The sequence below is a fragment of the Myotis brandtii genome, unplaced genomic scaffold, assembly GCF_000412655.1.
Source record: "Myotis brandtii unplaced genomic scaffold, ASM41265v1 scaffold468, whole genome shotgun sequence".
NCBI lineage: Eukaryota > Metazoa > Chordata > Mammalia > Chiroptera > Vespertilionidae > Myotis > Myotis brandtii.
Window position 1 is genome coordinate 1,526,526 of NW_005367874.1, and position 14,388 is coordinate 1,540,913.

General features: G+C 43.1%; 1 protein-coding gene across 1 annotated transcript in view; it reads right to left on the reverse strand.

Annotated features, from left to right (window-relative positions):
- Nucleotides 1–14,382, reverse strand: part of RAB38 (RAB38, member RAS oncogene family) — a 50,534-nt gene extending 36,152 nt beyond the window's left edge. The window contains exon 1 of the mRNA XM_005875640.2: nucleotides 14,110–14,382. Within this exon, the coding sequence (XP_005875702.1) occupies nucleotides 14,110–14,309 (200 nt within the window). The 5' untranslated portion in view covers nucleotides 14,310–14,382. The remainder of the gene's footprint in view (nucleotides 1–14,109) is intronic.
- Nucleotides 14,383–14,388: the final 6 nt, after the last annotated feature.

Here is a 14,388-nt window from a genome sequence, read left to right on the forward strand (position 1 = left end):
GCCTGTCCTGACTACTTTGGCCCCATACTCAACTCTTTCCTCCTCTGTATGCACACAGCTCTGCCATGGATCACCTGCTCGCCCTGCCTTGCCCTGCACCGCTTCTGATGTGCTGTAAGCCTCTGCAGCCTGTGTCTCCAGTTACACTGCAGATTCCTTGAGCCCACAATGCGTTACTCAGTCACTGTCTCCTTACGTCTCCATAGCACACGCACTCTGAGAGGCTCTTAGTTTATGCTCAGGAAGGACTTGCGCAACAGAATGGAACTGGTGATACAAGTACTCTTTACAGAATGAAGCAACGATTTTTAATATTGATTATTTTTGGGAGAGGGAACCCCAGCAGGGAGAGGAATGAATTGAATAAAACAAGATCTCTGATCCAACTCATTTACTTTCTATGCCTTACTTGCTCCTTCTTAAGATCCACTCTGAAAAACATCTGTCCCCAATTCAGAACCACCCAAGCTCTTTATGCAATTTCTTTGGTTCCCCCAAGAACAATGGTTCTCGTTTCATCTTACAACTGGCTATCATCCTTCATAGGCACTTCTTACCTCTATTCAACAAGAAGGTAAATCTAGATACAGTGTACTGAATTAAGGCAATATGTGCAAAAGAATAAGATGACAAAAAGTAACAATTGGTTTCTTAGATATCCATAAATAATAGCATTATAGAAAGGAAGGATGGATACATTATAGTGATCTGTTTTTTAAGTTAAATTTAAAAAATACAGGGTGGGGGAAAAGTAGGTTTACAGTTGTTCATATAGAAAATAATACAATCTATACTAATATAAGGGTAATATGCTAATTAGGCCGGATAGACCGGACATCTTCCGGTTATCCAGTCCTCCTTCCAGACAAAGCCACAATGGTGAGGGCTGAGGCAGATGCAGTTAGGGGCAATCAGGCTGGCAAGGGAGCAGTTAGGGGCGATCAGGCTGGCAGAGGATTGCAGTTAGGGGCAATCAGGCTGGCAGGGGAGGGCATTTAGGAGTGATCAGGCTGGCAGGGGAGGGCAGTTAGGGGCAATCATGCCACCAGGCAGAGTGGTTAGGGGCAATCAGGCAGGCAGGCAGGTGAGCAGTTAGGAGCCAGCAGTCCCAGATTGTGAGAGGGATGTCCGAGGGGTCCCAGATTGGAGAGGGTGGAGGCTGGGCTGAGGGACCCCCTTCATCCCGTGCATGAGTTTTGTGCACCAGGACTCTAGTAATTAATAATACAAAAATAAACTCTGTTTCACATACTCACAACTGTAAGCCTACTTTTGCCCCACCCTGCATTTTCATTAAATTCTGAATTTATATTTAAATTTAAGGCAGTGTGTGTATGTTTGTGTGTGTGTGTGTGAAAATGAGCATCCCAGTATCCCATGAGATTTTTATCAGAATTTATTTTGATTGGGGTTCAACGTTACTCAGTTTAAATGAAATAACTAACTTGGATGGAGAAATAAGATCATAGTGTAATGTCATAACCAATGTTGGATTTTGGGGTGGGGAGAATGAAACCAACCCACAGAAGAGGTTGACATAAATCAAGATAGAAAAATCAGCATCTTATATTTTCAATTAAACTAATTAAAGTCTGAACAAATACCTACCAAACTACCTAAAAATATCTGAACTCTAAGCCCAAATGTATTGGCAGGGGCAGGGAGGGGGGAGCTAATTCTGAATTATTTAGCATTTGAGACATAACCTCTAAGTAAGCTTTAAAGATACTTTTATAAGTAACTCAAGGAGGCCCTGGGCTCTAAGGGTTTCACCCTTTTAAAAAAACTTTTTTTATTAATTTTAGAGAGAGAAAGAGAGAAAAAGAGACAGAGAGAAGAAACATCGATTTTTGTTGTTCCACTTATTTATGCATTCATTGGTTGATTCTTGTATGTGCCCTGATGAGGATCAAACCCATAAGCTTGACATATCAGGTGACACTAACCAACTGAGCTACCTAGCCAGGGCCAGAGTGTCATTCTTTTTTTTTTTTTTTTTAATATATTTTTTTTACAGAGAGGAAGGGAGAGGGATAGAGAGTTAGAAACATCGATGAGAGAGAAACATCGATCAGCTGCCTCCTGCACACCCCCTACTGGGGATGTGCCCGCAACCAAGGTACATGCCCTTGACCGGAATCGAACCTGGGACCCTTCAGTCCGCAGGCCGACGCTCTAGCCACTGAGCCAAACCGGTTAGGGCCAGAGTGTCATTCTTAAAGAATTTCCAGATTCCTCTAGAGCAAAAATTCCCAAAATGTATGCCAAGGTACTCTGGGGTGCACAGTGGTTCTTAAGATCAATCAAAAATCTCAGGAACTACTAACTTGAGGTAATTCACAATTTTAACATTAGATCAAGCTACATTCCTTTTCATGTGATCATACTGTCTTGAAACTGGGTTTTCACAGTTTGCGTAATAACAAACAAAAGTCATGTGAAGATAAATGAAAGACAGGAAGTGAGAGTGGTGATGTCTAGTTTAAAGTATTGTTTTCTTTAAAATAAAAACAATATACATACCACACTCTTCCGTATAAGACGATTTTTATTCCAATACCATCAAGCATCATAGCTATTCTTACCTTTAATACTCAAACTAGAGACTTGTGTCCCTCTGTCACTGTGAATTTCCTGAAAGTAGTATTTAAGATGGTTGTTATTCAGTCAAACCACTACATGCCCATAGCAGTGCTGTGTGCAAAAAATACAGCGGATTCAAGTCTTAGTTCTACCCAAAAGTGGAAAGGTTCAAAGACATAACAAGTTATTGCTTTAAAATAAATAATGTGTATCTTCTAAATGCAACTTAAACAATTTATCACTTGTGAAAACTATTGCATTGTTATATCACCCACTAGGAAATATTAGAATAGAGTGGTTAGAAAATGGGATGTATTTATTATTATTATCTACTTATTTATTTTTGTTAATCCTCACTTGAGAATTTGTTGTTGTTGTTGTTGTTGTTGTTAGTCCTCACCTGAGGATATTTTCCCATTGATTTTTAGAGTGGAAGGGAGGGAGATGTGAGAGAGACACATCGATTGGTTGCCTCCTGCACGTTCCCCTGCCAGGGCCAGGGATCAAGCCTGAAACCTAGGTACGTGACCTTGACCAGAATCAAGCCCAGGACCCTCCAGTCCGAAGGCCAACACTCTATCCACTGAGCCAAACCGGTTAGGGCAGAAAATGGGATTTATAAATAGACAAGTCTCAGTTTATATCCCAGCACTATCACTTACTGTGACATTTAAAAGTTTTATGCTTTTTTTTGCTTGTTTATGTTTTCTAATCTAGTCTGTCTAAACCCAGTTCTCTTGTCTCTATGACAAGCTCATTGTGCATAATAAATGAAATAATACATAAAAATGCATAGCTCCATGCCGGACACCCAAGACATGGTGGCTATTAATGCCATTGTATGGAAGGAAGAACAGTCCTCCCAACAAGTAATTTAAATTAATTTGTTCTAAATTTCACCTTACACATTAGATCGAAATTTGTTTGAATCTCTGACACTGTAGATAATTCCTCTGTCACCATTAACCTGGGGAGCTAATGTAACCATTTTCAGAAAGTGAAGCTGAGATTCTACATGACACAAGAAGCTAAATCTTTCACCCCTCGTCTTGAGAGAGAAGATTTAGACAAGGCTGATGGGGAAGAAAGGTTAAATAATGTATCAGGATAACACAGACTGCACAAAGAAGAGACAGAGCAGAAAGTGATCATTCTGATTTCCTTCACACATTTGCAATGATTGACTCTCCTCTTCTTTTTTTTTTTTTAATCCTCACTGGAGGATATATTTTTATTGATTTTTTGGGAAAGAGGAAGGGAGAAAGAAAAACATTGATCGGTTGTCTCCCCAATCAGGGATTGAACCCAAAACCTAGGTATGGACCCTGACTGAGAATCAAACCCGCAACCTTTTGGGGTATGGGACAATGTTCCAACTAAGCCACCGAGCCAGGACTATCCTCTTCTTAAACTGTTTTCCTTTCGCTTTCAAAACTTGCCCTGGCTTGGTCTCCTCCTACATGGTGTTTTCCCTTTTCCTTCTTTGCTGACTCCACAATCATTCACTAAATTATATAATGAGTTCTGCTAAAAAAGAAAGATATTTAGAGAAGTGCAAAATAATGTAATATGTTTATTCCTAAGGGGAGAAGGGCTAGAAGGGAATTTAAAAAGTTGCATGTGTCTCAGGGGAGGAAGAAGTTACCACTGGAATGAGAAAATTAGGGAAGTCTCTGTAGAGGAGTTGCCCTTTCAGAATTGTCTTAAACATCAGGTATGAATTAGATACATGGAAATAAAGGGAGGAGCTCACATCTGAACCAGCAAGAAGAGCAGGAGCAAAGGCACAGAGACAATACCATGGGGTGTGAATAAGGAATAGCAGGGAGTTCAAATGGCCAGATGTTAAGCCTCAGGATGGAGGGTGGGAGGAAATTATATTAGGAATGTCCTGTGTGGCCAGACTGTGGGTGCCTCTGGGTGGCCTCAGTGCCATACCATCATCCTCTCTTCTTCACTGCATGGACTCCTACAGGGCAGGGTGGCTACCAAACTCAATTATTTGTGTGCCCCAGTACTTAAAACACCAAAATGTCTGGTGTTAAAAAATAGTTTTTAATTATTCAAATCTCATCATTAATAAATCACAGGAGCCTACATACTGGTTCCCGTTCTACCATTAACTCTCCATGAGCCTGAGAAACTAATGTGACTCCTGCCCTTTCAAATCATAGCTTCCTCGTCTGTAAAATAAAGGATTTGGTTTGCTGGGCCCTCAAGATGTTAACTCTGTGACAATGATCTTTCATGAAGTCATTACTTTATCTACTGTCTCCAAAAATCATAAAATTTTGTCATTTTACCTCCAAATGACTCACATTTCACTTCAAATTATGAAGACTTTCTCAAATGAGGAAGCACAGTTTTTAAGAATGGTCTTTAGCCCAGCTAGTGAGGCTCAGTGGTTGAGCATCCACCTATGAACCAGAAGGTCATGGTTCAATTCCTGGTCAGAACACATGCCTGGGTTGCAGGCTTGATCCCCAGTAGGAGGCATGCAGGAGGCAGCCCATCAATGATTCTCTCTCATCATAGAAATCAATAAAATATATATATATTTTAAAGAATGGTCTTTAAAGTCACTCCCCAGTTTTTGTTAATCCTTACCCAAGGATATTTTTCCATTGATTTTTTTAGAGAGAGTGGAAGCGAAGGGCAGAGACACAGAGAGAGAAACATCAATGTGAAAGACATACCATAGATTGGTTGCCTCCCATATGCACCCCAACCAAGGCTGGGGATCGAGCCTGTAACCAGGGACCCTTCAGTCCGCAGGCCGACACTATCCACTGAGCCAAACTGGCTAGGGCCACTCCCCAGTTTTTATGGTGAAAAAATAAAATAGAATGCCCCCTTAAGAAAAGAGCTTACCATATATATGGATTCCAAAATGTATGCACTTTTATATGTTAATGTTCATAAAATTATGAAGTCTTTCAAGCATGAACAAAATTAAGTTTATTAATTTTGTTTTATAGAAAAAAATTTTACGCAACTGATATACCTTAGCATTAAAGCAGTGATGAAAGAGTTGACTGAAAAACTTTGTAGTGAACAAATACTCATTGAGCACCTACTAAGTACCAAGTACTATGCCAGGTCCTAGGTTACAGTTTGGAAGGAAATGACATTCCAATGCAGTAGTAGAGGACCTCTAATCTGGGGTAAGCCTGGGATATTATGGGAGCAGAGAAACAGTGTCTCCCAGTCGCATGGGCTCAGTAGATTTTTCCTGAAGGAGGTGGGATTCTGAAGGTGACGGGGATCCACAGAAGAAAGCCAACAGAGAATATCTAACAGGAGAACAGCCCCATCCTGAGAAGTCTCACCTCTGTGGATCACAGACTGATGGATGGGGAAGCTTGAGGAAGGGATGGCTATTAGGAAGCTGCTACAGCAGTTCAGGTGGGTTGTGAAGAAGACATGGCTACTGAAAGGAGGAACAAGAGTTATTTTTCAAGGTAGAAAAGACAGAATTTGACAGTTGGAAATGGAAGGGCATGAGGAAAGGGGGGAGTTAAAACCTGAGTTATTTTCAAAGAGCAATTTATTTTTTTTCATGTATCTTTATTGTTGAAAGTATTACCGATGTCCCCTTTGTGTGTGTTTTTCTCATTGACCCCCCTCCACTCTGCACCCACCCCTCCCAGACCTTCACCACACTATTGTCTGTGTTAAAGAGTAATGTATGGTCATATAATCGTTTAACCAAATTCTTAAACAGCTGAAAAAAATTAGTGGAACTTAGTAGTTTGGAACCCCAGGCTAGCGTCACAACATGACCCTGTCAAGTTGAGGAAGATGACTCTAGTACACCCACATAGAAGATCAGAATCCTCCCTTGACACAATAAACCTGATTTCCAGCCCAGGAGCACTGGGGCCACCATATTCCTCGGAGAATGTCCATCTCAGAGTCAAACTGAGTGAAAGAAATAAAAAGGGTTCTCCATGGTTGGAAAGCTTTGCAGGATTCCCCAAAGCTAATCATCAGAAAAGCAGGGTTGGGGGAGGGCTCTAAGCCTACCACAGGATAACTAGCCTCAACAAATGCTTTCAGGCAAGTGATGACTCTAATGTCAACCCCAGTAATTGCTTAATACCAAACCGCTTTTATTGAGCAACTACTATGGACCAGGCATCATGTTCTACTTACACTTGGCCCAGTTTCCTCACCGATAAAACTGGAAATAGTAAGACCTAGTTTCCAGCATAATTGTGGTGTTAAAACTACAAAGATTGCTATGGCAAATTGATAAATGCAAGGAATTATCGCTCTTCACCTTGAGTTTAGCATACACCTTCCTTCCTAATTTGCTGTTTCCATCTCACCACTCCTCCTCACACATTGTAATCTGTAGCGATGCCAGCTTACCCACAGTTCTCACTATGTCTCCTCACTTCCACCCCATGCCTAGGGTAAGCCCCATTTTTTGCTTCCTTTTAAACACCTGATACTTCCCATTCAGAGAACTCATCAAAAACAGTGATTCAGTAATTATCTCCATGATTATCTTATAATATCTTTATGCCTCATTAGACTCAGATTCCATAAAAGCAAAGATTTATCCATTTCACCTCCCCTAACTTCCTCTGCTTTTCAAGTGAATGAAAACGTTTTCTCAAGCAAGACGTTATACCTCTCAAATCCTCAAGTTTTAAAACTACTATTTTAATAAAATGCAGTAAAACAAAAAGAAAAGTTATTTCAGTGCCACTTTGCCTGTCCTGAGAGTAACTGAGTTTCTGACAACAAGGCCACAGTGAGACAGATGCTGGGTTTCCTTTTGTCATGGCCAGGCCTCAAGGACTCCGGTCACCTCTTACTTGCTAGCACCCCACACACTCCTCCCTCAATAGCTCCATGACTTAGAATCTGTGCTCCTTCTAATCTCCAGCCCTCCCAGCACCCTCATCCCCACCACTTTAATTCTTCTCATCATGATGTCTATAATCTATAGGCAATGCATAGCCACCACAGTGATGTCCTGGGAAGATAAACTTAACCTTGGTACATATAAGAGCAGGAGCCAGGTGGTATGCCAGCAGAACAGTTCAGGATTTGCTAGTGCTGTCCCCGGCCAGGGCAGTGAGTGCAGAAGAGGCATAATCACTATCTGATTTGGAGATTCATGGTGTGTGCAGGTCAAAGAAGAAGGAGAAAAGATGGCCAAGGTTTCAAGTCTAGTGAGTGGGAGAAAGAAGTATAGTTAACACAAACTAGAAAGTCCAGGGTGTGTGGTTTAGTCTAAGCTAAAAATGTCTAGTTAAGACTTACAAATAGCACCCTTTACTATTTATCCTTAAGAGGGGTGATTGTGGATATTGTCTATTTGTATTCCTTTGTTGTTGCATCCTTTTGTACTTTCCAATTTTGCTACGTTGAGCATATATTACTTTATTAATAGAACTCAAATCCTGTTTTTTAATGCAACCTTGCTATTGACATATTGATCTTGCAAGATAAATGAGATATCATAAAAAAAGAGATGCCCAACAGGAAGACAGAACTATATGTCTGGAGCTCATGAGAAGTCAAGGTCAGATGCACAGTTTTGGAGCTGTCAGCATAGTGTTTAAAGCCATGAGAATGCATGAGAGCCTCAAGAGAAGGAGACAGAATTAGAGAGGGCCAGAGAATGAACTTCTGTCTCAAGCTGTCCAGCCTGAAGTCAATCACAGGGAGTAACCAGTGCTAGGTACAAGCACAGGAAATAGTACACTAATAGAGCTTGTCTTGCCTGCTCAGGTTTAATCTCAGAGACTTGGCTGGGTGTGGTGTGGCCAGAACCCTCTCTGTGCCACCAGAGTATTTTGGAGTTACCTATATGGATACCCTTCACTCACAATTACAGTGACTTGCTTTGGGCCATCATGGCCACTAAAACTGTGAACTTTTTGAAGCCAGGAATCAAGTCTTGTTCAATTCTTTATCCTACTTTGTTTTCCCCTCACCCAGCACAGTGCTCAACATATAACCAGGCATTTAATATGCAAATCTGCTGAAGAAAACAACCACACACATAAGAGTTGCTCCTCTCCATGCCCTCCTTCCCTCAAAGGACTTAGCTTTCCTTGGTCCGTCTGCTATGCGCTCTCCTGCCTGAACTAGTTCTCTAAGTTCTAGATGAGGGGACAAGTCCCACGTGCCCAGTGCTCATGTGTTCTAATGACTGTCCTGCAAGAAGCCCTGCGGTGCTTTCACACACATCCCTGACGCTACTTTGAAAGTTCACCCTTTTGCTCAGTGTACATATTATCCACCTGTAAGCACAAAGCCTTTTAGTCTACACGGTAATTAGAAAATCTGCAATTAGCCAGGCAGTAAACTGCCCAACAGAGAGCAGCCCCAATTAGATATGCGTGTGTGTGTGTGTGTGTGTGTGTGTGTGTGTGTGTGTGTTTGACATAGTGGTTCCAAATGTAGCTCTTTCTACATTTCTAGGTTATATTGATATTTCAGATCCTTCTTCTAAAACTCCTTGGAGAATCACAGTATTTTGAAATAGATACTGAAAAGATGGTCAAGCCCAAACATTATAACCTCTAAAACAACACACCACTCTGACCCACAGAATCTCAGGGCCTCCGGTGTGGGGAGTCCATGTCCCGAGGCTCCCAGTTCTAGGTCCAGGCTGCCTCCCTCGCTCACTCTGCCTGGTGGACAGGTAATGTCCTCCAAAGCTTCTCATCACTCGGCCTAGGCTGGGAAAGTTAGTACAGAGTTGCCCCGCAGGAAAAGGTTTTTCTTATAAGTTGGATTCTCTTTTAAATATGTAAAGGCCTTGATTATTGAGTCGTGCAGTGAAATGTTGACATAGTGAAGAACTGTGCTCTAAATAATCTACCAACTTAATTCATTTCCCACAACACTGGTTAAATCTACAATTGGGTTTTCTGCTGTTCCTATTCCTGTCCTTCTCGGCCACTTGCTAGCTCATGTGACCTTGGGCAAGTCCTTTGACTTTCTGACTCTTAATCTTGTCTAATACAAAACAGATTTAACACCCCCTGCTCTGCCTACACCCTCAGGGATGCTGGGAAGAACAAGCTGGAAAATGTAGGTGAGAGCAATTTGTAATAACAATTAAAATAAGAGTAATAGCTAACATTTATTCAGCATTTATTTTGTGTCAGGCGCAGCTTCACATGAATTAATTCATTTCATTCCTTTAACAAATCTAAGATGCAGATTTTGCTATTATCCCCGAGACATAGAAGCCAAGTAACCTGCACAAATTACTTGGAATAAGAAGTTGAAATAAGTGACCACACACTACCTGAACATAGTAGAATATATTAAAACTGATACAGATGGCCAGAGATAGCATAGTACAAATATGATACCACAGAAAAATCAAACAATCGCCATTTTAGAGATGTGACAACTCAGATCCAGCCACGTTTTGTGGCTTGCCCACTGTCAAGTATTATGTATTTAGCATATCTATAATTTAGAACATGTATAAGTATTCCTTTTTTAAGTTGTGGGAAGTAGAGCAAAGCAGTTAGGAACCTGGGTGCTGGATTCAATGCCAAGTTTTTAAATTCCAGCATGACCATTTAAAGAGCTATTTTACTGGGAAGTTAAAAATTAAACATGTGTGGACAACTATAAGAATAAATCCTTAAGAAATGCTAGCTGCTATCCCTCTGCCCCAATCCCTACAGCTAGGCCCCAAAGCACGTCAAGAGCTCTAGAGAAAATTGCATAGTTCTCTTTGAAAGTGCTAATAGCATTAAGATTTGGAGAGGAGAAGGAAAGAAAGAGTTCAAGTGTGAACTTTCTGTTTACTGCTTTTCTGATAAATCTCTAAAAAGAATAAAACTTAAAATTAAGAATCAAATCTTCATAAACACATTTTCATTCCATTTCCTGCCACCGTCTGCACAGGGGTACTGAATAATATCCAGAAGCCCATTAGAAATAGGAGGCAAAAGGAAAGCTAACCCATCTACAGAAGAAGCAAGTCCTTAAGAGGGGAAGAGGGCATAACCCCCGTGGCCCACCTGTACACCAGGCACTCATAGGCCTATGGCCGTAAACAGCATGGTTGATTGCAAGACAGACAGAACTGGGTCAACTCCAGCTCTGCCACTGATTAGCTGTGTAGCCTTGGGCACAGTGACTCAATTTTTCTCTCTAGCAAGAGCTTCTGAACCCACAGCTGGCCCAGCTGCTCCTCTAGGGTGGGATCCCTGGGAGTCTCCTATGGGGTTTGTGGGATTTATCCCATTGGTTTCAAGGCCAAGTTCACACGCCCTGAAAGGTACTTCCTGGAGTCTTTCGGGATCAGACTGGCTGGTCTAAGGGGCCACAAGGGAGATACTATGGGAATTCGTTGGACAAATAGGACCCCACTTGGCATTGAACCAAATGAATATCAAGAGTGTAACTGAGCCAAGATTCCCTCGATAGCAGGTTGACCTGACATCCCATTAGGACAAGGCAGGTCTCTCTCTCATCCACCCCCGCAACCCTCTCTAAGCAAGGCCCACCAGCCTTCACTACCTGTTCTTTCCAGGTACACACCAGAGTTGAGGCCAAAGGAGAAATATAAGCCTTGCTATGTTTGAAGAGTGAGGCTGTGATTTGAAGGTACTGTACTAGTAAAGTATACTTAGCTAACTGGAGTCTGGGTAGGCAGCTGAGGCTGGATTTCATGAATTCATCCCTCACAGGGCTACTTATGAGGCCCAAAACATGTTAGTACTATGCCCCAGACATTCCTTCCCACAATGGCCCAATTTCCCCATCCAGCTTTGCCTGTTGCCCAACTTCTAACTCAGCCTACAGGGCTTTAAGGATGGAGGCTGCCAAGAACGGGTTACTGTAGAACATCAGCTCTGGGACAAGAAGCTTGCCTACTGAGATGCTGCACGCACACCACTGTATTTGTAGAAGTGACTTTCCAAGGTTTCTCAGATTTCTTACCTTCCCCAGCTTCTGTGACTATGGTCTCTACACACCCTTAGTCCAGAACCAAGGCTGGGGAGGCATTTCTAAGCTTGGGAGTTGAACTGCTCATGATACTATGTTGTAATATGGGCAAAGGTGAACATGGTGCTGGGTGTTTTGGAACAGATTATATGAACTATAATCCAGGAACATAATTTATTAGAATTTAATCAGCACATTTATATCATGTGTTTCTTGCCTAGCATTCATATATATGTTTAAAAATAAAATGCCTGGCCAGTATGGCTCAGTGGTTGAGCATTGACCTATGAACCAGGAGGTCATGGTTCCATTCCTGGTCAGGGCACATGCCCAGGGTTGTGGACTCGATCCCCAGTAGCGGGCATGCAGGAGGCAGCTGGTCAATGATTTTCATCATTGATGTTCCTATCTCTCCCTCTCCCTTTCTCTTTGAAATCAATAAAAATAAAAAGGCAGCTACCATAACAATAATCCTTGTAGTTCTCCTAGATAGAAGGTACTGTCTATCATCTTTAGCTAGCATTCGTTAGTTGCTCACCTCTCACTGGTTGGGAGAAAGTATTTCGCCGATTTAAGATAAGGAAACAGACCAGTAGGTTAGAGAACTCGCCTAAAATCACCCACAACATATGGGATAAAACAGGGATTCAGACAGAGGCAGCTTGACTCTGGAATTTAGGCTCTTTCTTTCTTCCCTGCCAGGGGAGGACACTGAGACCCATGGGCATTCTAGAACATGCTGGGGTCACATCCTTACTTACACTAAATAATTATGGCAACAGTTTCTTTCAAACAGGAAGCTAATTCTAAACCTGAACCCCGGGCTCTTCCAGCTCATCCAAAAGAGTTTTCAGACACAAAAATGCAACAACAAAAGTGCTCGACTCATAGTGGATTTTCTGGATGAAAAGCCCAATCAGATAGTGGCTGATGACATCTTCCGGTCTCTGATAACCCCTGTGCCGCGAAAGCTGCTGAAGATGACTCTAAATGCACGAATCTGTCTCCATGCCAACAGTGTTTCGTAAGAATTTATCATAAGACCTGGCAGCTGATGATTAAAGAGGCACTGGAGTCCCAAAGAATCAGAAATGCCCTTTCGAAAAGGTTCCACATTTGTTCTTGCTTCAAGCCATGATAAAGTGTTTCCAGTCGAATGCACCAGCTAAAATGAACCTATTTTCTGAAAGAGAAGCAGCTAGTTTGGTCCAGCACCTCAAGAGGATCTTGGTGCCACAGACCATAAAACAGTCAGAGGTGAAGTGGGATTGAAGAAATTCAACCAGAATCCCAGAGGACCTTAAAACTTTCTGAGCACCATTTGTGGAATCTAAGTAACAAAATAAACTGATGAACGGAGTGGATCCAGAGACATGGAAGCATAGAATAGAGTGTGGTATATCAGAGGGAAGTCGGGGGAGGGTGGGTGGGTGGGAGGTAATCAACCAGGGACCTTGTATGCATATATGCATGGCCCATGGACACAGATGAGGCCATGCATATATGGGGTGGTAAGGGCCTGGGGCGGGGTGCGGGCTGGAGGAGGTCAGTGGAGGAGAAAGGGGGACATCTGTAATACTTTCAACAATAAAGAATGATTTAATAAATTAATTAATTAAATTAAAAAAAAAACTTCTGAGTAGGAAGATTCCTGAGCTGCCTGTCATTGTCCAACCCCTTTCCATTGAGCAGGGATGCACTGAGCTGCAGGGACTTGTCTGAAGTTACGGAGTGGCACAGCCAGGACGGGTAATGAGGGGCTGTCCAGGGCCAAGTTGCAAACAGCCTCAGTCCAGGCACTCACTCTTGGAGTAGACACTTTGCATCTTTACACTCCACTGTGCCTAACTCCTGGTACAAACTCTTGGAATCAAATTCTGATTTCAAACACTATAAGGAAACTTTTCATTTTCCAGGTTTCTCAATGAAAATTTTAGGACCAAATCAAGAAAGCGTGTGGTGAATGTCATAAACCCTTGGACCAAAGTGCCCCTAAAATATCTACACAATCTCCTTTTGAGAGATGACAGAGAGATAGAGATGGCGTGTAGGTGCAGGAGAGAGAAGTAATACTTTGACTCTGTAAGTCTTTGGCTTACTCAAAGCAGACAACCTCAGACTCGCTTGACTGAGGGGAGAAGAGAGGAGAAGAAAGTTGGAATAAAGTGAGCGGCTCCTCTAGCCGGGAATTCCCTGGGTTCCCGCTGTGAACCGGTCTAGGCTAGGGGCTTCCCCTGGGTTGGCCAAGGAAGGCGGGCATGACACTCAGGGTCGCGTCACCAGCAGGACTGCCGGAGCCCAAAGCCCGGAAAATGAGCTGGAGGCCAAGAACCGAATGCAACTCCAGATAGTCCCCCTCTGCGTCCGGAGAGGCCCGCGCAGGGCAGAAGGCTCCCGGGAGCGGGTGTGGGAGGGAGTTACAGCAACAGCTCCACGCGCCGGAGAACGCGCTGCAAGTTTCAGCGACAGCGAGAAACTTTTTTGTTTTCTTTGAAACCAACTTTCCAACCCACCAGGAAGAGTCTCTTTCGGCGGCGCAGCGCCCCCGGAGACCTGGCTCTCCCCCTTGGCCGCCACCCTGCTGCTGCGATGTCCCAGAGCTGCAGGCGCACCACGGTGTCGGGGTCCCAGTGCAGCACCTTGAGCGCGAAGTCCACGCCGATGGTGGCCCGGTAGTGCGAGGAGAAGTTCTGGTGCACGTAGCGCTTAATGATGCTGGTCTTGCCCACGCCCAGGTCGCCGATTACCAGCAGCTTGTACAGGTGCTCCTTGTTCGCCGCCTGCATCCTGGCTGCCCGCCCGTGCTGTGCCGAGCCTGCCTGGCGGGGAGCGCAGCGGGGCCCAGGGGGGAGAGAGACTCGTGGA